The sequence below is a fragment of the Schistocerca nitens genome, chromosome 3 (genome assembly GCF_023898315.1).
Source record: "Schistocerca nitens isolate TAMUIC-IGC-003100 chromosome 3, iqSchNite1.1, whole genome shotgun sequence".
Taxonomy (NCBI): domain Eukaryota; kingdom Metazoa; phylum Arthropoda; class Insecta; order Orthoptera; family Acrididae; genus Schistocerca; species Schistocerca nitens.
Window position 1 is genome coordinate 606,834,518 of NC_064616.1, and position 26,191 is coordinate 606,860,708.

The 26,191-nt window shown below is 43.0% G+C and overlaps 1 protein-coding gene across 1 annotated transcript in view; it reads right to left on the reverse strand.

Moving 5' to 3' along the window:
* The window catches only part of LOC126248540 (uncharacterized), a 351,785-nt gene that overhangs the window by 322,199 nt on the left and 3,395 nt on the right, over positions 1-26,191 (reverse strand). Inside the window, exon 3 of the mRNA XM_049949599.1 lies at positions 24,639-26,100. Within this exon, the coding sequence (XP_049805556.1) occupies positions 24,639-26,100 (1,462 nt within the window). The remainder of the gene's footprint in view (positions 1-24,638; positions 26,101-26,191) is intronic.

Consider the following 26,191-nt stretch of genomic DNA (forward strand, 5'->3'; position numbering starts at 1 on the left):
TGTGGAAACTATTACAAGCATCACGCACCGAAGTCCATGCTAAAATTTGAACATCTGTAAGAGACTGCCCATCTTAAGAGATTCTGCATACGTTTAAATTTGTCATATTTTTTTCATTGTTTCTACAACTGTGTTCCGACCCGTTTTGTGTACGAAGAAGGATCGGCTCTGTCGTTTGTTAATTTATTTGGTATAAATCTCTCAATTGGTGCTGGTAGTATTTCTTTGAATTCAAGCCACATCTGGTCTACACTTATATTGTTAATTTGGAAGGAGTGGAGACCCTCTCTAAGGAAGGTGTCAAGTGAATTTCTATCTGCTTTTTTGAATAGGTATATTTTTCGTTTATTTTTTGAGGATTTGGGGTTATAATATTCAATCTCACTACGACAACCCTGTGTTCACTAATCCCTGTATGTGTTTTGATACTTGTTATTAGCTCAGGATTACTTGTTGCCAAGAGATCCTCAAAATAATTTTCAGAGAATGCATTTAGCACAATTTTGGATGATATTTTGTGCATACCTCCAGATTTAAACACGTATTTTTGCCAACATCTCGAGGGTAAATTACAGTCACCACCAGCTATAATTGTACGAGTCGGGTACCTGTTTCAAATTAAACTCAAGTTTTCTTTGAAGCTGTTGTGACCGCCACTGGAACGGTCGTGGGGTGGCCTAGAAAGCGTGGCGGGACCAAACGGAGAGCGGCCCGTGCACAAACAAACAAACGGACGGACACAAAACGATGACGGACGATGGAGAAAGACCTTACGACGACAACACGCAAGACGCAATGGAGTGACAGAGACAAACAAACAAATCCAAGACGTCCACGATTAATGAGATCAAAGGGTGATAAACAACCTGTCTTGTCGAGGCCCCACGGGGGCACGTGGGCAGAACCGATTATGATGGCGGCGCTCCAACCCTTTCGAGGCTGTGCCAGGGGGCATAAAGCCGTGAGGGCCGGGAGTGGGGGCAGGAGGAGGATGGTGTCAGCAAATGGGGCTGGATCAGTGGCTGGCGCCCATGAAGGAGCTCTGCCGGACTGCGTCCGCCAATTGGCGTAGTGCGATAGGTGCTCAAAAACAGGGTGAGGGCCGATGTGGTTGGAGACGTGTCGACTGCCTATGTCAAATGCTGTTTAAAAGTGCGGACAAGCCAGGCCCTCAATGGCGAGAACCTGGGCCAGGGCCGTGAGTATAGCCCCCGTGGTGATGGACGCCATGCGGACAACATACGGGTACTTCGAGTAAGCATCAACGATGAGCAACAACATGGACCCCAAAAACGGGCCCACAAAATCGACATGGATGCGATCCCAGGGCCGGCGAGGCACAGGCCAGGGTGCAAATGACTGAGGGAGGTTGGCCTGGTGACGTGCACAGACAGCGCAACCACGGACATCGCCATCGATGCCGGGCCAATACACATGGCAGCAAGCCAAAACTTTCATACGGGACATACTCCAGTGCCCGCGGTGTACCAAACCGAGCATCCAAAGCCACAATTCCGGAGGGATGACCACCCGATGGGCATCCGACTCTGAGGCCAACAGAAGGACATCATCGACCAGGGAGAGCTTGCGGGACAGGTGGCGCCAGGGGCTGAAATTGGACTGCATCCGACAAGTAACATAGGAGGGCTACCCGTGGACCATGTAGTTGAGAACCAGCGGCAACATAGGGTCGCGGCGGGTAGCCACAGAAATGTTAGCAGCCATAAGAGACAGACCGTCCAGCGCATCTCGGCTGGTGGAATGAATGTGAAAGCAGAGAACCTCCTGCTGGTGAAAGGCAGGATCGGGGCCTGCTGGGAGACATGACAAAGCATTCGCGTTAGCATGGTGGGCTTATACCGGATGGTGTAAGTGTAATTACGTAAAACAATGCCCGGCACTGGAGACGTTGAGCCGTCCGCTCTGGAAGGTGAGAGTGGGGTCCGAAAAGTGTAACCAAGGGTTTATGGTCCGTCAGGTGGGTGAACTTTGCCCCAAAGAGATAGGTGTGAAATTTTTGGATAGCAAACACAATCGCCAGGGCCTCCTTTTCAATCTGGGAGTAGTTCCGTTGTACTGGGGTCAACGTCTTATAGGCATTAGCGATGGGCTGTTCAGAGCCATCGGCATCCCGGTGCGCAAGGACGGCCCCAATGCCGTATGCCGATGCATCAGCCGCCACAACCAAGGGGCGGTCCGGAGAGAAGGGAGTAACGCAAGGGGTGGACTTCAGCTTCGCCTTTAAACAGAGAAAAGCCTGGTCACAGGCAGGAGTCCAATCAAAAGGTACCCCTTTGCAACACAAGTGATTGAGGGGCTGAGCAATGGAGGCAGCCTGGGGCAAGAACTTTCAGTAATAATTAACTTTGCCCAAAAACACCTGGAGTTCAGATAAGTCCTTGGGACGAGGAAGGGCCTCAATGGACGCAACATTATGACCCGAAGGGCGAATGCCATCTTTGCTAAGCCAGTGGCCTAAGTATTCCACTTCCGGTTGAAAAAAACAACACTTGTCCAGCCGACAACGTAAACCAGCAGACTGCAGAGCGTGAAATAGGGCGCTGAGGTTTTGCAAATGTTCCTGGTAGGAACGCCTGGTGACCAAGATGTCATCCAGATAATTCACACAGGCAGGGATAGGCCGTGTAAGCTGCTCCAGGAACCGCTGAAAAATGGACAGCTCCGAAGAGACACCAAAGGGAAGACGCTTGTACTTGTACAACCTGAAAGGCGTGTTGATAACCATGATGTTCTGAGATTCGGCATCCAAGGGCAACTGGTGGTATGCCTCAGTCAGGTCGATCTTGGAAAAATACTCTCCCCCCGCAAGCTTGGGGGGAATGGGGTAAGTGTCGACGAGGGACTGATCATTGACTGTAGCGTCAAAGTTCCCACACAGCCGAAGGGACCCATTGGGTTTCTGTATGACCACCAATGGCGTCGCCCAGGCACTGTATGTTACAGGCTCCAGAACGCCAGTGGCCTGGAGCCGACCCAGTTCCTGCTTGACAGCCGACCGTAAGGCCACCGGAACGGGCCGGGCATGGAGAAAGTAAGGCTGTGCATCCAGCCGTAGGGTGATGTGCGCCTGAAAGCTGGAAGCACATCTGAGATCTGTTGCAAACAGCAACGCAAAAGCGGAGCAAAGATCGTCCAAGCCCTGAAAAGGAACAGCCGTGGAATTGAGCTTAACCTCGTTGGAAATAGAAATGCAAAACAGTTGAAACGCATCCAGGCCAAAAATATTCGAAGCCGACGGATGGTTGGCGACAAAGAGGGTAAGAAGCCGGGGGAACACGTTTGTACGTCACCTGGACAACGAACTGCCCACGAAGGGGAATGGAACCGTCTCTGTAGGGGACCAAATGGCGAGAGGGAGGTGACAACTCAGGAGAGCCCAGCCGGGTATATGTCGCCATATTAATCAGGGAGACGGTCGCCTCAGTGTCAACCTGAAAAGTAACCTCCTCAGTGAAAATGCGGAGCGTGAGAAAAAGCTTCCGCGCTGACGGGTCATGCTGTGGAATGACCGATTGCAGAGCATGGCCTGTATCTTGAGGCCCAGGAGGAGCAGGACTGGAGCGAGTCAAGCGACTACGACAAACTGATAAAATGTGGCCCTCCTTCTTACAATCAGCCCGTGAATGCGCAGTAAAGCACTGTGGGCAAGATGGAAGTGGGCCGCGCGACCAGCGACGAGGGGTGACCGAAGGCGCTGATGCCATAAAGATGTCGAACAACGATGAGTCCCGACGGTGCTGGCCTCTGTCGGCCAGGCTGCGTCGACGACGCGAGGGCGGAACCCGCCGTGACGCCGCAACCGCCGCCACCTGCGGTCGCGTCATGAGATGCTCGTTAGCCGCTTGAGCAATTTCAAAGGAGTGGGCAATGAGGAGAATCTCAGGATCAGGAGCCAGCTGAACCACCACATCCCGGATCAGGGAATCAGCATACAAAGTCTTACACTGCTGATTGGTGCACGTAAAATTGCATCGATGGCTGAGACCCTGCACGTCCGTGACCCAGGAACGATACGATTGACCAGGCTGTTTATGGTACTGGTGGAACTCCAGCCAAGAGGCGACCACATGATAGCGTTGGGAAGAATAGTTTGTCAGCAAAAGGCATATCTCCTGGAAAGAGAGAGCCACAGGGTCAGACAACGGTGCTACCTTGCGGAGAAGAAAGAACGTGTCAGGGCAGGCCCAAGACAAAAATAACGACTGCTGCAAGGAGTCGTCCGTGACTTGAAAAGCCATGAAATGTTGTTTCAGCCGATGTAAGTAGGTTTCCCGGTCCTCTCTAGTGTCATTAAAGGGTGGAAACGACGGCAGACGTGGGAAAGCATCGGACACCTAGACTCAGAAGCTGTTGTGGTAACGTGTCCCGAGCATCAACTTTGTCCGTTAGCAACTGCAGCGACTTTTGTAAGATGTCTAACTGGAGCTGCTGCTGCTGCTGATGCATGAGCTGCTGCTGCTGTTCCAGAAGACAGACTAACTTTGCCTCCATGCTAGTAACTACCAATGATGATGTAACCTGTTGTGACCGCGACCGTTCCGGTCGCGGGGTGGCCGAGAAAGCACCGCAGGACCAAACGGAGAGCGGCCCGTGCACAAACAAACGAATGGAAAGGACGGACAGAAACAATGACAGACGATGGAGAAAGACCTTACAATGACAACATGCAAGATGCAATGGAGTGACAGAGACAACCAAACAACTCCAAGATGTCCACGATTAATGAGATCAAAGGACAATAAACACGCTGTCTTGTTGAGGCGGTGTGTCGAGACTCATGCAACGATTACACTCGCTCGCAGAGCGAGAGGCCGGATCTTAAATACTCTATTGGGGGCGCCGCTATTGGCCGCTGGAACCACGTGTTCCACTGTGGTGCCCTCACACTACATGCAGGCCAGTATGCGCGCGCCGCCACAGCTTACAGCGCGATGATGGAGAGACCTCTAGGGGTCTTCAACGTCCATGACGTCTGGCGGGGATTCAAATTCTGTGGTGCGCAGTACCAGAGAACCTTTCAGCAATTGTATCATCTGAATTGGGAAGTCGGTAAAAGGATCCAATTACTATTTTATTCCAGAATGACCTATGCCCATACTAACTCACAGCAACTAGTTCCTTCAATTTCACAACAAGATAAACTACTTCTACAGCAACAAACATGCCGTTACCAACTGCGTTTAGCCTATCCTTCTGATATACCGTTAGGTTCTTCACAAAAATTTTGGCTGAACTTATCTCCAGCTTTAGCCAGCTTTCAGTGCCTATAATTATTTGAGCATCAGTGCTTTCTATTAGCACTTGGAGTTCTGGTACTTTGCCAACACAGCTATGACAATTTACAACTGTTATACCGATAGTATCTGTATCTACGTTCTTCCTGTGTTCGGCCTGCACCCTTTGAGATTGAACTGGTTCGTGCATGTGATTATAATATAATGATGCACAATAGCAGACACCAGTGAGGGCAGTTGTCATCCTTTTTAGTTCTAGCTCTGAAGACAGCATAATTCAGCAGAAGCTTTTTAATAAAATCATGATCTAGACTCTTTATGTTGTATAATAACAAAGTATGGTCACTGCTATCTCATGTGACACATTTTTCTTTCTGCAAGGGAACTTGTATACCCGTCTGTAGAAGTGGTGTGTTTGTGATTATGTCTTCTATGTCGCCAGTATGTTGCAGCTGACACTGACCATAACTCACCTTCAGTTTGACTAGTTGATTTTGCAGGGGCTCAACTCTTGTTGTTGTGAAGATGTCACCGAATGTGAGTGGGTGCCAATGAATGATACTGTGCAGAAGTCGATGTTTTGTTATGTCAATTCTGTATGTGAACAATTTTGGTACAGCTGTCACTGATGCATTGCTACATGCATTGCTACTTGAAAATCGGGTGCATACATGCCCTATGTATGTGTATTACTGTCCTAGTGGAGCATGCATAGTAAGGCCTTATTACCTTCTGCCATGTCCGGCTTCATTGGGAAAATGCAGGTGGTGCATTAACCAGGTAATTTATTTGTCTGTGTGCATCCCAAGTAACTTTCCTGTGTTTTGTAGTTCCTTCCTCCTGTTTACAATTTGTGGTGATATTCATGTGGTGAAACAGGACTGATTTTGTTCTCCTTGTCCTAAGGCACATTCAGTATTTGCACACCAGCTTTATTGTCTGTGGCTATACCACTGCACTTTTTTATGCTGTTTGCCATTACCCCATGTCATCTACATAAGTATACACCATTTTGTTGCCTGTTGGGGCTCGTGGAATATTGGCAGTGTATAGCGAACATGGAATGAGGCCCAAGGGAAGGGGTGGGGAGTAGAGGAGTGTGGGGTCGCGCAACTGCACCTTGGTTCACTCCCGTCTGCGGTGTGAAGAGATCTAAGACTTTTGCAGTAATGCGAAATCTGCACACACAAACTGTGATTAGTCCTTGTGAAGGAATATGTGACATATTGTGCACTGAGATCAATAGTAAACACACACACACACACACACACACACACACACACACACACACACACACACACCCCCCTCTTCCTAGTTCTGGATGAAGAGTATCAGAAATTAAGTTAACATCAGGCATAATTTCGAAAAGTTTTATAATGGCACTGGTAGAGGTTATATGCTCATGCGACTGAACAGACAGTGTGCGGAGTGCTCAACCATTGTTCACAGATGCTACTGCCATTTACATATGTTGTCGCTCGTGACAACTGTAGCAAAACTTGAAAGGATGTGTGAAAGCTCGGTATTCAACAGCTACTGGGTGGTTATAATTAAAGTGCAGCTAACCATGGAGGTCAAGTGTGGGCTGTAATTATCAGAGGCAGAAAAACTTTGTAGATATGCTAATGGGTTAATACAGAACCTATTTTTGGTGGAAAAAAATTAGTTCCAATCACGGCCACCGGATGCAAGTCCGGCACTGTATACTGTTTGTATGACAGTACGATATCAGCACTGTCATTTGACAAGTCATAATGTGACTAACAGTATGGCTATCGAGAAGAGAGACCATGTGCTGTTAGTGAAACTGTTTATTGTGAATGGCAGTAATTACAGTGGCAAATTGAGCGAGTACCATTCACTGAAAGGTCTGAGAAGAGGTCCAATGTCATTATATGGTTTAAAGGAGACAATAATGAAATTTGAAAACACAGGTGAGCATGCTGTGGCACAATCTGGAAGAAGAAGGCATCCTATCCTTGTGGAAGTTATTGACAAGGTTGCTATTGCTGTAACTGCCCATTCAGCACATGCCCCAGGAAGTGCTAGTGTTCGTGCAGTGCCACAAGAATTGTCCAGCCCATTGTCAACAGTAAAGAAAGTTTGTGGTTTATTTTACACACGTACCAATTCAAGATCCAGACTGTGCAGCAACTGAAAGCTCATAATCTGCAGCAGCATTCTGAATTTGCTCTTCAGTTTCGAGCATGGATCAAAGTTGATGTGGCTAGACAATATCCTATGGAATGATGCGGCACGTTTTACACTACAGGGTGCACTGAATACACAGAGCTGCTGAAAATTTGGATATTTGTGGCAAGATCCTATGGAACCAAACTGCTGAGGTCATCGGTCCCTAAGCCTACACACTACTCAATCTAACTTAAATTAACTTACACTGAGAGCAATACACATACCCATGCCAAGGGAGGACACAAACCTCCGACAGGGGAGGGGGGAGGGGGGGGGGGGTAGCCGAGCAAACCGTGACAAGCCGCCTCAGACTGTGCGGTACAGAGCTGCTGACTGTGAGGTACTGTTAAATCACATGTTGTGCACGAAGAGCCACTGCACTTGCTGTATGGGACTGTGTGGACCAGTCTCGTTTGAAGAGAATACAGCCAGGTGGCCTGTCAGGTGTACCGTGATGTCTGCACATTATCGAGACCTCCTTGTACAGCATGTGATACCTGCATTGGAAGAGTGCAGCTGTGTGGAAATCGCTGTTTCTATACAAGATGGGGCTCCACCTTACATCACTCGCCCACTGAAAGATCTGCTTAGTGCAACCTTCCATAAACGTGTTAGGTTTTCCAGATGCATGGCCTGCAAGAACACCTGATCTGAATCCATGTGACTTTTGGCTCTGGGGATATGTGAATTGTGTAAGTGGTTGTTAATAATAAAATCAACATTATGCCTTTCTCACTTCTTTGACTTTTTCTGTCCATGTATTATTTCTAATTCATTACGTATTGAAACACTGTGTGCTCTTCTTGGATTCACAGTGCCAGATTTGCGTCTCGTGGCCACTACCAAGTTTCACTGCCATGTGATAATTACAGCCCACTCTGGACCTGTATGAGTAGGGCTCCAATTTAATTACAAGCACTTGATATTTAGAATGAACAGGAACAGTAAAAAAAAGAAAATCACAACACCACGAAGGAATTGTGGAACATAAATGAAATTTGGTAGACATGATGCCTATTCAGATTTCGCACCTGTCGCATAAGAGTTAGTAGCACCACCATGAGGACGCAAATCAGGTTTGCTTTAAATGCATGCTGTAATGGTCATGAGCGTTACTTACCTTTTTGACCCTACGTGGTGAGTTGATGTTAGTAAGGAATTCCTTTCAGGAAACACAGATGTTATCATCAACAGCTCACCGAGTTTGAACATGGTCATGTAATAGAGCTATGAAAAGCTGGATGTTCCTTCTGTGATATGGCAGAATGACTTTGAAGGAATGTAGCCAGTGTACACGATTGCTGGCAGCGTTGGTCACGAGAATGTGCGGTTGCAAGAAGATTGGGCTCCAGACGGCAATACTGAGAGGGAAGACCACCATGTTCAGCGTCTGGCTGTGGTGCATCGTACTGAATCTGCAGCAGCAATTTGAGGAGCACTTGGCACCATTGTGATGCAATAAACTGATACAAACTGGTACTTCAAGGAGAGCTCTGAGAGAGATGCCCTGTAGCACACATTCCACTGCCATTAGCAACTTCAATGGTGTAAAACAAGAGCTCATTGGAGAATAGGGTGAAGTTATGTTGTGTTTTCTGATGAAAGCTGGTTCTGCCTCAGTGCCACTGATAGCCGTGCGTTTGTCAGGAGGAGGCCAGTTGAGGGGCTGCAACCAACCTGTCTGCGTGCTGGGCAGTGGACCAACACCTGGAGTTAAGATCGGGGTGCAATTTTGTATGACAGCAGGTGCACTCTCATGGTTATCCCACACATCTTGACTACAAATTTGTACGTCAATGTGGTGATTTGACCTGTTGTGCTGCCATTCATGAACAGCATTCCATACGGTTTTCCATCAAGGTAACACTAGCCCACATACTGCAGTTGTAACCCACTGTGCTCTACAGAGTGTTGACACGTTGCCTTGGCCTGTTCGATCACCAGATCTGTCTTCAATTGAGTACATATGAGACATCATTGGACAACAATTCCAGTATCATCCAAAAACAGCATTAACTGTCCCTGTATTGACTGGCCATGTGCAACAGGCAAGGAACTCCATCCCACAAACTGACACCTGGCACCTTTACAATACGATGGATGCGTGATTGCACGCTTGCATTCAACATTCTGGCTGTTACATTGGTTATTAATGTACCAGCATTCCGCATATCACTTGAATATGTCATCTAGACAAATGTATTCCTAAAATTTCATTACTCTACATTAATTATTTTTTGGTGTTGCAATTTTTTCCGTCAGTGTACGTATATCTGCAGGAACGTTCATCAGCAAAAAGAACTTGGATTTTATGTGGCGCTAACCTATAAATCTATGCCTTCTAAAACTTACAAAGCCGTATGCCCATTCACAAGATCACCAAGGAAACAAAAGGTTGAAAGTAATTTCAGGACTAGTTCTGAGTTCTGTGTAGTAGCCACTGACACAAAAGGACATACTGCCATATGCAATGTAAATGTCAATGTTAAAATAAAACTAAAGCAAGTAATGCTGTAAGTTCTTCCAATTTTTTCTTTGTTGGGAATTGCACAACCCTGGAATGTGGCAGTTAACAGCATTCTTATTTTGTAGATCCTTTCACATTGCAGAATGTATCACAGTCAAGAAAAACTTAAATCATCAACCCAATGCTACAAAGTGATTTCTTACTTTGAATTTCTATCACTGAAGGTGCAGAATGAGTTGGATACACATTAAAGGAAAGGAAAGCTCCATGTTCAGGACTGACTGACTGACTGCCGTGACATCCATATTTGAACACAATGATATGCTACTTGGGGTTACTTTGGCAAAAAAAATCACGGATCTTTGTGCTGTAACTGCTTCAAGCAGAGTACTTCTGTATCATTCTGGCACTCATGCTGCACTTCCGGTAGTGAAATTCATGGGGAATACATGTTTCATGTTAATTTGTTGAATCATTGTTTTTTGTGAGAAGAAGTGAACCAAATGATTCTGCTAATACCAAAAATTATGAGCCTTCTGCTTCAGAGAGTTCAGAAGCAGAATCAGATAACTGATTCCATAAAAATCAACAATAATGTGGTCAGTTTAGATAATCCAGCTAGAATATCTGCTGGTGGAAACAAACACAAGCTTTACCTTATATAAAACAGTTATTCAAGCCAGAAATAATTTGCATTTAACACTTTTGGACATGGAGAATTTGATGAGTTACCCTCAAAATAGGATCCATATGATATTATGGAATGAAAAATCCTCAAATTAAACTGTTAATGTAGTAATTATTACTCAAAAAACCCATGTGCTTGGCGGATAACTACATTCCATGCAATGATAGAAAGAAAAATGAAACACAGATAATTTTAACCCAAGAGACTGGCAACAGTAAGCCCGTAATACTCTCGAAACATGTGTGTGTGTGTGTGTGTGGGGGGGGGGGGGGGGGGGGGGGATACTTCAAGGATATCTTAAACATCATGAGTTACGCTCCACAAGCTTTCGAAATGTGTTTAGATACTAGCCTGCCAAAAAATTATTGGCACAATCTATTTCAAGAAATTCTCAAAATACAATGGTAATTTTCTAGGGGTAAATACAAAATAGAAATACCAGTTTGGTACTTCCAAAAAACCTCGAAGTAATTAAGAGACCTTAACACTTAAATGCACAAGCTTTTACTTTTGAAAAAAAGAAATACATAAAATAAAATCATTCTTTAAGTGCTTCATAGCAAGGGAAGAATGGAGGAAAAATTCCTGTGTTGAAACTTCCTGGCAGATTAAAACTGTGTGCCGGACCGAGACTCGAACTCGGGACCTTTGCCTTTCGCGGGCAAGTGCTCTACCAACTGAGCTACCCAAGCACGACACTCATGCCCCGTCCTCACAGTTTCATTTCTGCCAGTAGCTTGTCTCATTCTGGAATTCCTGTTTCGGAAGCACATTTTCAATGTTACATGCATGCAACATTGCGTGAAAACATACAGTTGCCTGCCACTCTATACCAAGTGGAGAAAAATTAAGTTTTTTTTATTTTTGTTTCTAAGATATTTATTAAAATCAGCTTACATACATTCTCTATCATCATTCTGACATTTTTATGAATAGTTAATTGACACAATAGGCTATAGTAACATCATGTCTGAATTTTGATCAATGTTTTAGTAACAGTAACTGCACTAAAAGTAATTTTTCAACTGCTGGTGGATGTTGATGTATAAGTTCTTGTCTTTGTTGAAACAAAGGTACACATCATATTCTGTACCAATAACGAATATATAGCCACCACATTGAGGGTACTTCCATTGATTTATTTTGGCATTCCACTTAGGCCAGTGTTGTCACTTTGTACACCTTGTGGTGGGACAACAGCCCAGGAACACTTTTTCTTTCTTGTCTCGAGTTGCTGCTGAATTTCATAGCTTTGCCTGCCCATCTTTTGTCCTGATCTACCTACGTTACAAAGACAGTACACCACCTCAATCCTGAACTGTTTCTGATTTTCTGATTCGAGGGTGTCTCAGAAAGTTTCATAAACAGTAGTATTCCTTATACAGGATCCAAGCATTCATGAGTCAACGATAAAATGGTAAAACAGTCTAAAATACCACTTCTAGCATTTCAGTGTTGTGTAGTGATGACCCAGTGACTATGCATCAAATCTATTCCTCCCACATTTTACTGTACACAGTTAAAATTTCAGGGTTGTCAACTCCTTCATACCTTCTCGAACTTTGTTCATTGTGCCTTGCTTTCTTTTTAGGCAGTTTACTTGTGAATGTCAACAGGAAGATAGATCACGTATTTGCTATCCTTATATAACACAGAAGATACATCACTATCATTTACACTGAAAATGAATTATTCTGATGTATCCCTTGGCAGCTTACTATTACTTTTTCTGTAGATAATTTGAAATCGCGAATTCTCTTTATTCAAACTGTTTGTAATGACAGTATGCCCTCTTAATGTAAATACACCATAAGAGAGATTGCTGTGTAGCAACTGTCAAAGTGAAGTTTTTGACTGACATGTTTTGGGATGTCTGATGACAAGATTTGAGCTAGCACCCAGATCTGGTTCTGTGAGTAACCGAGAAGAAGGATCATTCTCTCGGCCAGTGTATATCTCTAAGCTGTAGGCAAATCCTGATGTGAAGCAAAGTACAAATAACTTAGCCCATTTCTGAGGTCTGTTCCAAACACACTGCCCCAGATAACGTCTGATTTTCATTGCGCACATTTGTTCATCAAGTGATAAGCTCTTATTCATTGGAACTGACAAAAAGTTTCTTTTGTAGACATGAAAAAATTTGTCCAATTTCACGCAATTTATTACAACCTGTCTCACCTTTAGTATTTGTCTAGAGTTGTCATTAAAATGCAGAATTTTTTCAAATACGTTCAAAGGCATTGTGTTCTTCACATTATCGTTTCCAATTATATCACTCGAAAACTCACCTATGTTAGTTCTATGGGTGACAGGTGTCAGTAAACAGTACTTCTCCATATCAGACTGTTATCTGAAATACTTTAGTTGTATCTTTCTGGGAAATATACAAGATATGGTGTCTGCAACTGTTTTACTTCATCAGAATAATCCATGTTTCCTTCAAATTTCTTCTGTTCCTCAGTGAGCAAAAGGTTCTTTATTTCTTTTTGACATACCCAGGATGGGTTTTTAGTGGCTTTGACACTTTTAGGTTCACCATTCTTGTGTGATTGCTTGTGGGCACAGTCAACATCTTTGCTGTACTGGCAATTGATTAGCAACATAACACAATGATAAACATATTCATTCTCAACTCTCTGTGAGGTACCTGCAGATAAGTGTGGCAACTCAACTGTTTCTGTTTAATCTTCTTCTGAGATATCTTTTCAGAACTGGTGTAATCATGTAATTAATTTGGATTTCCTGTAGGATGATCATCACTGCAGCCATTAAAGACACTGAGCTCATCATCACTACCAGAAGGTATACAGAGTAGCTGTCTTAACATCCTCTGTAGCAGCATGTTTCTTCAAAAAATCACTGTGGTTGAAAATCGATCCACAACCTAAAAGTCAATGTTACATAATTAACTAACACAGTAACTATACCACCCTAGAAAATAACATCCAACACAAGAAACAGTCGATTGTGTGATGATAATTATACAAAAATCATGATAAGGCAAAATGGCCTCACTAGTGCTGTGTGCCAGTATTCACGCGATGTTACACATGTGCAACATGCACAAGTTACCATGTACAATCCGAAAGGGAATGATTATCACAGCTTTCCTAGTTGAATATGGTTTACATACTTGATTTAGTTTGTGTCATTTTTCTCCCTTTCTTTCAAAACTGACTCTTAATAAGGCAAACACAATGTGAAACTAAGCACAATTCACACTCAACAATATTCTTCCCACTCCAAGTGTTATCAGAAGTCTGCAGTGCAGCCAACTACTGCATACCCAGTACCACAGGTATTCTAAGAACTTTGTTGCATCCATGAAACTTGGGTTAGTTCACTGAAATCCCCACCAGAGGTGTGCAACACAATTTTTCAATCCATGTTGCATATGTGCAACAGTATGCACTTAAGGGTTAAATGTGCCAATAGAATCCCAGATCCGCAAAAGGCAGGTGATATGCATTGTTGTTATGTTGAGGGACATTTCAAACAAAATTATCTTCCAAATATTAACAATTTCACTGTAATTAACAACAAATAGCGACATAGAATTGTTGCCTACAGCTCGATAAATGCAGGACTGATGCCAGCAAGACAAAGTGAACAGAACCAAACTCCTAATAAGCGCCAGAAAAATGTAGAAGGCTAGAACAGACACTATGCATGTCAATTTACAACATCCATTAGATCACACTAATGGAAAAGACTATTATTGTAGTTGGAAACTTGACTGCCTCACAGAGAATAAACCACTATATAATCTAATAGGAAACTGTGGACATGTTGTGATAAACACGAATGGAAGAATATTGAGTGGTTTTTGTGGCAAATAATTGGCTGAGAATTACCAACTCTTATACAGACAAAAATAATTATGTGAAGTGACATAGGCAGCATTTCGTCAACAATCATCATAGATTACTACTTAGCCAACCAAACAAATAGCAACCCTGTCCACAGGAAAGAGTGTGTTTAGAGTTTACATATTCAATGACTACAACTTTGTAACATCAGAAATAAATCTTCAAAATAGTGTGTTCAAATGATATTTTGAACAAGACCTATCATACAATCAAGACCCATATCAGAAGCTAATAACAGAAATATAAAGTTGAGGTAAACCAGTCAATGTGAATGAACAGGAATTGAAGAATAAAAGAAAATTAAAAAACTAACTTGAAATAACAGTTGTGCAGCATTCAGAATGCTGTAAAAAATACATAAATAAATATGTCAAATGAAGAAATCAAAGCACCTGAGAGCAAAGAATTATATAGAAGACTATCAAATGAGGCTAAACAAGATACCAGAAAACATCAATGAAAAAGCTTGCACACATACAGGGTGTCCCAGGAGGGGAAATACGGAAGCGTCTGATCCAGCCCGTCTGCTTTGACCCATGACGTCACAAATATGGCGGAAACGACCATAAACCACGATTCCAATATGGCGCATTTAAAGTCGGTACGTACACATTATGAGGACGAAACGACATCGAAAAACAAACACACACACTTTCCACAAAAAGCCTGATGACACTAACGGGACAAGCGCGGGAAATGGGGTGTTTTTGGGTGGGGGCAAACTAAATATAAACAAATTTAGACACCCACCCCCATACAAAACCACACAAAATGACAAAAAAAACAGACATCACAAAACTCCCCAAATACCACCAAACACAATATCATCTGGAATCGGACACTTCCCTTGACCTATATAGCTCAACAGCAGCTCCCGATCCCATAAATTAGGATCAAACACTTCCCTTGGCCTATATAGCTCAAAAACATCTCCCGATACCAATATCAACATACACAGCCACACATTGCGATCAAACACTTCCCTTGACCTGTGCACTGTTAATTTTATCCGTCATATCCATTCCTGAACAAAAACAACAACCGATTAATTTTACTAAAATTACCACACGATGTACAGCGAACAACACTAAATTAACCTTCACACAAAACCGTTAACTCACTGAAATGAATTCCACTACAAACACAGCCGACACTCGAACAATTCTGGATAATGAGCAAAAGCAAACTGAACCCATTACACCACACAAATGAAAACCCTGAACATACCACCAGAGAGCACAACAAACCACAACACGACGTCATCTACAAACACGCCACATTCACAAACCAAATTCCGCGCCGTCATGACATCACACACGACAACACCCTTACGTCACGGGTCAAAGCCGACACGTGGGATCGGGCGCTTCTGTCGACCCTCAGGAGGAATCGTCAATGTTCATATGGGCTCTAAAATGCAGACTTTGAGAGCTATGGCTCTCCTAAATCTTCGATGTTATGAAACAGACCTCTTCTACAGCAAGGAATTTGCTTTCCATAATTTGAAAGATGGTAGTATGGACCAAAAGAAGAGAAAAAAATGTCCAGCAAACAAGCGTCTATGAGCACTACTTAATTTTTCCTGTGTGAAAAACATCCCATCTACTGAACAAATGCTCATAGCTCTTGAGGTATGGATTTTAGAGCCCATGTTTACCAGATAATTTTTTCTTCTTTTCGTCCATATTACCTCTTCCCAAAATATGGAAAGCAAAGAGCTTCCAGTAGAAGAGATTTGTTTCACAGTGCTCATAGCTCTCCACATATACATTTAGAGCCCATGACTACTAGACTTTTTGCTTCAAATGACTATATCATATCCCTGAATGTTGACCATTCCTCCTTGTACACCCTGTAAATCTCCAATTTAGAAACAGATACATACATGCAGCAGGGCACACATTACAAAGTAATGAAGCATTTTAACAGCCAAATATGAGAGAAAACAACAATCAAGATAACAGGGGAAGAACAGATGTTGTAAGACTATACAGATCTGTGGCCAATTACAGAAAAACACAAAGAAATAAAAATAAGGAGAATGGCAGATTAACAAAAATATTATATAAAAACAAACCCAAAGGATGAAGAAACACAGTGAAACATAAAACCTGGTGGTGGAATTTAGGCTAATTTCTATAAGCAGGTCTAACAGAGGAAGTATGCTATGTGCAGTGACTGGACCAAATAATGTTTAAACATTGTTGTATAAATATATGAGATTCATAGTAAAGTAACTCATGTCAGTGGTACAATTCTTTTGGTGTTTGGTGACTACTTTTGTCATCTTTTGTTTTTATCAACTGCATTAGAATCCTCAGCAGCATCATCCCATATTTATCATCATCATCATCATCATCATCATCATCATCAATGCCACAATTATTTCTAATACCACCAGCAACAACTACAATAGGTGCATTACTATGAAATATTTTGTGAATAAAAAAAATTATTTTGTTTACTCTAGGCCAGGGCTTAACAAATCTGTGATTTTGAGCATGAGCACCTGTGCCTGATCACAGTCTTACTCACAAGCAGAACAGTGTGTGGGTACGAGGGAAACCGTTTTAACGGCAGCACTTCCCAACAGCAAAATCTTCAGTGCGAAGAATCTGATCTTTTTACACATAAATGATGGGTACACAAATTGTGCTTGCCGGGGGGTCTCGTCCGTAATGTGGAGGAGGCCCTTCCGGCAGCTATTGAACGCACTGGGTGTGACCGGCTGCAGATAGTAGCACATGTCGGAACGAATGACGCCTGCCGCTTGGGTTCTGAGGCCATCCTTGGTTCCTTCCGGCGACTGGCTGATTTGGTGAAGACAACCAGCATCGCACGCGGAGTGCAAGCTGAGCTTAATATCTGCAGCATAGTGCCCAGAGTCGATCGCGGTCCTCTGGTTTGGAGCCGTGTGGAGGGTCTAAACCAGAGGCTCAGACGACTCTGCGACTATAATGGTTGCAAATTCATCGACCTCCGTTATTGGGTGGAGAACTGTAGGGCCCCCCTAGACAGGTCAGGCGTGCACTACACACCGGAAGCAGCTACTAGGGTAGCAGAGTACGTGTGGCGTGCACACGGGGGTTTTTTAGGTTAGAGGGACCCCCCCTTGGGCGAAACGATAAAATACCTGACGGCTTACCAGAGAGGACATCATCATCGTTGATAAAGAACGTCCGTCCTCAGAGACCAAAAACAGGAAAAGTCAACGTAATATTGGTAAACTGCAGGAGTATCCAGGGCAAGGTTCCTGAATTAGTATCTCTTATTGAAGGAAATAGTGCGCATATAGTATTAGGAACGGAAAGTTGGTTAAAACCGGAAGTGAACAGTAACGAAATCCTAGACACAGAATGGAATATATACCGCAAGGATAGGATAAACGCCAATGGTGGAGGAGTATTTATAGCAGTAAAGAATTCAATAATATCCAGTGAAGTTATTAGCGAATGCGAATGTGAAATAATCTGGGTTAAGTTAAGTATCAAAGGTGGGTCAGATATGATAGTCGGATGCTTCTATAGACCACCTGCATCAGCAACCGTAGTAGTTGAGCGCCTCAGAGAGAACCTGCAGAACGTCGTGAAGAAGTTTCGTGATCATACTATTGTAATAGGGGGAGACTTCAATCTACCAGGTATAGAATGGGATAGTCACACAATCAGAACTGGAGCCAGGGACAGAGACTCTTGTGACATTATCCTGACTGCCTTGTCCGAGAATTACTTCGAGCAGATAGTTAGAGAACCAACTCGTGAAGCTAACGTTTTAGACCTCATAGCAACAAATAGACCGGAACTTTTCGACTCCGTGAATGTAGAAGAGGGTATCAGTGATCATAAGTCAGTGGTTGCATCAATGACTACAAGTGTAATAAGAAATGCCAAGAAAGGAAGGAAAATATATTTGCTTAACAAGAGTGATAGGGCACAAATCGCAGAATATCTGAGTGACCACCATCAAACGTTCATTTCTGAGGAAGAGGATGTGGAACAAAAATGGAAAAAATTCAGAAACATCGTCCAGTACGCCTTAGATAAGTTCGTACCGACTAAGGTCCAAAGCGAGGGGAAAGATCCACCGTGGTATAACAATCATGTACGAAAGGTACTACGGAAACAAAGAAAGCTTCATCATAGGTTTAAGAGTAGTCGAATCATAGCTGATAAGGAAAAGCTGAACGAAGCGAAAAAGAGCGTAAAGAGAGCAATGAGAGAAGCATTCAACGAATTCGAACATAAAACATTGGCAAACAATCTAAACAAGAACCCTAAAAAGTTTTGGTCATATGTAAAATCGGTAAGCGGATCTAAATCCCCTATTCAGTCACTCGTTGACCACGATGGCACCGAAACAGAGGACGACCGAAGAAAGGCAGAAATACTGAATTCAGTGTTCCGAAACTGTTTCACTGCGGAAAATCGTAACACGGTCCCTGACTTCAGCCGTCGCACGGACGCCAAAATGGAAAATATTGAAATAAACGATATCGGAATTGAAAAACAACTGCTATCACTTAGTAGCGGAAAAGCATCCGGACCAGACGAGATACCCGTAAGATTCTACAGTGATTATGCTAAAGAACTTGCCCCCTTTCTATCAGCAATTTATCGTAGATCTCTGAAAGAACGTAAAGTACCTAGCGACTGGAAGAAAGCGCAGGTCGTTCCCATTTTCAAGAAGGGGCATAAATCAGATGCGAATAATTATAGGCCTATTTCGCTTACGTCAATCTGTTGTAGAATAATGGAACATGTTTTATGTTCTCGTATTATGACGTTCTTAGATAATACAAATCTCCTTCATCATAACCAACATGGATTCCGCAAACAGAGATCATGTGAAACTCAGCTCGCCCTATTTGTCCAAGAAATTCACAGTGCCGTAGACACTGGCGAGCAGATTGATGCCGTATTCCTGGACTTCAGGAAGGCATTTGATACGGTTCCGCACTTACGTTTAGTGAAAAAAATACGAGCTTACGGAATATCGGACCAGGTTTGTGATTGGATTCAGGATTTCCTAGAAGAAAGAACACAACATGTCATTCTTAACGGTTCAAAATCTGCAGATGTAGAGGTAATTTCGGGAGTACCGCAAGGAAGCGTGATAGGACCTTTATTGTTTACAATATACATAAATGACTTAGTTGACAACATCGGTAGCTCCGTGAGGCTATTTGCAGATGACACGGTTGTCTACAAGAAAGTAGCAACATCAGAAGACTCGTACGTACTCCAGGAAGACCTGCAGAGGATTAATGAATGGTGCGACAGCTGGCAGCTTTCCCTAAACGTAGATAAATGTAATATAATGCGCATACATAGGGGCAGAAATCCATTCCAGTACGATTATGCCATAGGTGGTAAATCATTGGAAGCGGTAACGACCGTAAAATACTTAGGAGTTACTATCCGGAGCGATCTGAAGTGGAATGATCACATAAAACAAATAGTGGGAAAAGCAGGCGCCAGGTTGAGATTCATAGGAAGAATTCTAAGAAAATGTGACTCATCGACGAAAGAATTAGCTTACAAAACGCTTGTTCGTCCGATTCTTGAGTATTGCTCATCAGTATGGGACCCTTACCAGGTTGGATTAATAGAAGAGATAGACATGATCCAGCGAAAAGCAGCGCGACTCGTCATGGGGACATTTAGTCAGCGCGAGAGCGTTACGGAGATGCTGAACAAGCTCCAATGGCGGACACTTCAAGAAAGGCGTTACGCAATACGGAGAGGTTTATTATCGAAATTACGAGAGAGCACATTCCGGGAAGAGATGGGCAACATATTACTACCGCCCACATATATCTCGCGTAATGATCACAACGAAAAGATCCGAGAAATTAGAGCAAATACGGAGACTTACAAGCAGTCGTTCTTCCCACGCACAATTCGTGAATGGAACAGGGAAGGGGGGATCAGATAGTGGTACAATAAGTACCCTCCGCCACACACCGTAAGGTGGCTCGCGGAGTATAGATGTAGATGTAGATGTAGATTGTTTAGTGTATTATAAAACTGAATGTTTTCACGAAGTTCAGTTTACACAGATACAAAACATCTTCCTGTGTCAAAGAATATGGAAACAAAAACTGTGAACAACCAGAATGCATGTAAGTGGCTTTAAAACATAAAATGAAGCTCTCTTAGAGGAGGAAGAAAAATCATGTGAATGTGACATTTCGATGAGCTACAAAACTGCACTATTTTTAGCAACATCCTTGTGCCCTTACACGGACGGTGATTTAATTATAGAATGTTTGATAGTTGCAGCTGAACATTTGTCATAATCTTAAGGTAGAACGGTTTCATGTAGTGCCATTTTAAAACATGACAATCATGCATCCCACACAGGTTACGGAGACAAAGTTCAAAGCCAGGTGGCAAAATATTTGTATGGTAAATAATTTGTTGCATATTCTTTAGCACTCTATATGAACGTGTAGATATCACACAGAAACAGCTGGATCTAGCAGTCTTAACAGCACTGAATGAAGTGTCGTAAACGTATGTTTGATATGGAATATATTAATTTGTGCGTCTACAGAGCATCAGCCACATTGGGAAATAAATCAGGATTCATAGCGCAACCTAATAGAAAAGTGAAAAAGTTTACAGTATTCAATACGCAGCTTGACGTAACTGATCTGCAACGTGACAGGGGATATAAAGACAGAAGCGTCCGATCCCACGCGTCGGCTTTGACCCATGACGTAAGGGTGTTGTGTGTGACGTCATGACGGCGCGGAGTTTGGTTTGTGAGTATGGCGTGCTTGTATATGTCTTCGTGTTGTGCTCTCTGGTGGTATGTTCAGGGTTTTCGTTTGTGTGGTGTAATGGGCTCAGTTTGCTTTTGCTCATTATCCAGAATTGTTCGAGTGTCGGCTGTGTTTGTAGTGGAAATCGTTTCAGTGAGTTAACGATTTTGTGTGAAGGTTAATTTAGTGTTGTTCGCTGTACATCGTGTGGTAATTTTAGTAAAATTAATCGGTTGTTTTTGTTCAGGAATGGATATGACGGATAAAATTAACAGTGCGCTGGTCAAGGGAAGTGTTCGATCGTAATGTGTGGCTGTATATGTTGATATTGGTATCGGAAGATGTTTTTGAGCTATATAGGCCAAGGGAAGTGTTTGATCCTAATTTATGGGATCGGGAGCTGCTGTTGAGCTATATAGGTCAAGGGAAGTGTCCGATTCCAGATGATATTGTGTTTGGTGGTATTTGGGGAGTTTTGTGATGTCTGTTTTTTTCGTCATTTTGTGTGGTTTTGTACGGGGGTGGGTGTCTAAATTTGTTTATATTTAGTTTGCCCCCACCCAAAACACCCCATTTCCCGCGCTTGTCCCGTTAGCGTCATTAGACTTTTTGTGGAAAGTGTGTGTGTTTGTTTTTCGATGTCTTTTCGTCCTCACAACGTGTGCGTACCGACTATATATGGGCCATATTGAAATTGTGGTTTATGGTCGTTTCCGCCATATTTGTGACATCATAGGTCAAAGCAGACGGGCGGGATCGGACGCTTCCGTATTTCCTAGATTTCACCTAGCATTACCCTCAGCATTAATTTCCTCATTTACACAAGTCTCCACAGCAAGGCACAGTACTCACTGCTCATAGGCTTGCGCTCACCATTTGCTAGTGGAGAACGTTTACTGTGAAGCCTTTCTCTATGTCAAATCTTAGTACTTTGTTCTCAGAGGCAATTGCAGAAGGGTCAACGGAGGCACCCGATCCCACCAGTCGGCTTTGACCCATGTCATAAGTGTGTTGTGTGTGATGTCATGATGGTGAGGAGTTTAGTTTATGAGTGTGCTGTGTTTGTAGATGTCATTTTGTAGCGGTTGGTGGGGGTCCTCTGGTGGTGTGTCTATGGTACGTGTGTTATGTAGTGTATTGGGTTCATTTGGGTGTCTGTGTGGAGATAGTGAAATGCGGCGTACGCAAGCAGAATATGTGAGTTGGAGGTTTGTTTAGTGTGTGTGTTGGGGGGGGGGGGGGGGTTAGTTGGGGTTATGTGGTGTTGGGTTGGTGATATTTACTGAATCTGTTGGCGGTTGATGTTTTGATATCGGCACTTGGGGTTAATTTATGTATCTTAGGGGGTATTTGAGTTATATAGATCATGGGAAGTGACTGGTTCCAATTTGTTGTCGTAGCTATATGTATTTTGGTATCGTGAGCTGTTGTTCACCTATACAGGTCAAGGGAAGTATTTGATTCCCATGTCTATGTGTCTTTTGGTATTGTGAGCTGCTGTTGACCTACATATGTCAAGGGAAGTATCCAATTCCAATCCCCCCCCCCCCCCCTCCAGTGTTGGTTTTGTGGTATTGATAGGTGTGGTGTGCTTATAATTTTTGGAGTAGTTGGTTTTTATTTTGTGGTATCGACAAAGCTTGAGGAACTATACCAGCAGCCCAACATAGCAGGAACTGTCAAAGTCAAATGAATGCAGTGGGCCGGCCATGTGGCCCGGATGGAAGATAACAGATGGCCTTGGAAGCTCCTGGATTTCACACCTACAGGAAGGAGACGCCAGGGATACCCAAGAAGCATTAGAGGGATGGCGTCCATGAAGATTTAAACCAAGCATCAATACATGTGGACGGATGGTGGATAGCAGCAATGGACAGAATACAGTGGAGGAGGAAACTTGTAGAAGCATGCGGTCCACTGGGCCTGATCACGTAGAAGAAGAAAAAGAAGAAGAGGTATCGACAATTGGGGTTGAGCTATGTAGGTGAAGGGAAGTGATCGATTCCTGTCGATATTGTAAGTGTAGCGTAATTTGGGAATTTTGTGGTGTTTTTATGTTGTCGTTTTTTGCGATTTGGGATTGTGGTGTGTGTCTGTATGTGTTTATATTTCGTTTGTCCCCACCCAAAACCCCCCAATTTCCCACACTGGTCCCATTAGTTTGATTATATTTTCGGAGGGAGATGAGTTTGTTGGTTTTATATGTATTTTCATGTTTGTTGTCGTGTTTATGTAATGACGTCATAGGTGTCATATTGGAGACGTTGAGAATGGTCATTTCCGCCATATTGGTGACATGGGTCAAACCAGACGGGTGGAATCGGATGCTTCTGTAATCCCTTGCAGAAAATATTTAGCATAATGTAAAATTGCCGTATTATGTATTTGACTGTTCCAACAAACAAAAATTTTTTGAGGGTATTTGCACTCCAGGGAACAGATTTGGAAAAAAATTATTCACTAACATGGAATCAGGATGAACTTTATACACACACAAAAAAATGCGTGCAATGTTGGATCACTTAGGTTGAGAGGGCTAACTGATTTAACTTAAATCAATACATGATTCCATACTCTTTCACTTATATGGCTCCAAGTAACTACATTAGACTCACATAACTAAACTATTCTGTCTTTCTGAAGTAAGCCAATGGTCTAATTTTTGAGGAATAAAGGAGACGACTTACCAAAAGGCAGAAGCACTGAATCATCAATAGGCACACAAACAAAAGGTACATAGCTCGGCTACCCTTTGGAATGCAGTTCCTTTCCCTAGTTGTACAAAAACACACACACCTATCTTCCTATACTGTGCTTCATTGATGGAGACGTGTGTGTGGTGTGGGGTGGGGGGGGGTGGGCGTGTGCTGACGACGCAGCGCTTCTGCCTTTCGGTGTGTTGTCTCCTTTATTCCTAAATAATTCATAATTTTCGACCAGAACTTTCCGTACATTATTAAACCAGTGGTCCAAGTTAACTGATATCCTGCAGTAATACACAGATACTATGCAACATGTAAAACCTATAATACAAATAAGGAGAAAATGAAAAATTCAAGCCCTCGCCAACTTCCACTCTACGTAATTCTAAATCAACTCTAGCACTCAACTTGTTAGAATAATGCAAAGCACACTTCAGCAACACTGTTCTATAGCACTTTTTCACGGGAAATAGCAAGTATCCATATCTGCTAACACATGACTAAGAACAAGTTGGAATATACAGCTATTTTTCACATAATCTAAAATGTACCTTAGCTAAATTAGGAATAGATTATCATTAATCTCAATAAAATGTTTAGAAAGAGATTGATTGAGTCTCAGAAATACAGTCTAAAACAAGCTTTAGATTAAATCATCAATGCATAGCGCAAACACCGTATTTATATCTCTCACTAACCTGCATCCGATGGAAACATTATATCTTCTTTCCTTAAGTCGTCATCACTTTCACCAAAATCTTCTAGCTGCCGCCTACGAAGATCGTCTGTACTGCCATTGGAAAGTGCAGTGCTCGCCGAGTTAACACTAACAGGGGTTGTTAAACTGTGTAAAGGAGATGTTGCAGCACTTCTGTAATATCCACCACTTTCTGCTCCTGGCGGGACAACGTGCTGAAGAAGAGGCAACTGTTGGGGAGGCGCTGCTCGAACTACAGATGAATGTTGCAATTGTCCATTTGCACTGGAAAAACTATGACAGCTACCAGTACTCAGTGGCAAGGTGGAATGTGAATCTTCTAAGCTTTCCAGTTCGTCCCACCAAGGTGGCAAGAGAAGACGGAGATCAGCTCTCTTCACCAAATGTTCTTCATTCTGAGATCCAGTCCCTGTGAGTTTCACAACAAACTGCACTGGATTTGTTAATATTTTGTACACAACACCTTCAGAAAACACTGGCGAAAGAGTCTGATGGTCTGCTGTCGGTGCTGCAATCCTTACACACACTCTAGCCCCTAAAGTCACCTGGCCAACGGAAGGGCTCGCATCTCCTATTACGTCATACTTTCCAGATCCTAACACATCGGTAAAAACTGCAGTATCACCATCAAAGCCGTCAAATTCTACCCACACTTCACCTGTTCCGACAGCTTTCCTTATAACGCCTGGCAAGTACACCTTGTCTCGTTTTGCTAACACCCTGTGATCTCTCCACTCACCTAGATCAATTTCAGGACGACTATTAGGGACTTGAGAATGTTTCCTGGTACACATTGGAAGCAATGTTCCATCTAACGGCAACCCTGATAATGTGTCATTTCCTGAATCAGAATGATGAAGGCTTATAGTTTCTGCATTCTGCTGAGCCACACTTCGATCCTCGACTACAATATCTACCATGGAGTTAATGGGAAGCATATGTCTCTGTATATGATTTGTCTGTTGCACAGCATGAAGTCCACAGGATTGCTTTGAGTAATCTACAGCTGTTGATTGTGGAGGCATTACGACAACACTCTGAGACGAATTTGGTGAAGAACTGTCACTAATTGTGACGCTAGTATTTGGATTGCTCGTGTGATTTTCGACAGAATTCTGCTCTAGTTCCTCCAATTCCGAAGGGTCAAATTTACGTTTTTTTGGAAGTTTTCTTGCGCTGAAATGTGATGTGCTCTCCTTTGTGACACTCGTTTTAGGCTTGTAGTCATTATTGCTGTTTGTGAGACTGCTGTGTACTTGTCTTCCTGAGGATCCTGTTTCAAGTCCAACTGTAGCATCTTCTCTTCCTCCTCCATAACCATCTAATACACAAGATCGTTCTGACATATCACACTTCTCATGCATTCCAGAGTCTGCTGAGCCATAAGATGATGTAAGACAAATATTACCACTTACAATATTTTCTTCTGTTGTGCATGAGGTCTGTAACAAACACAGAATAATTATCATAAATTATTTCAAAAATAATGGCAAAATACAACCCTACATACCATAATCTGAACAGCAAAAACTG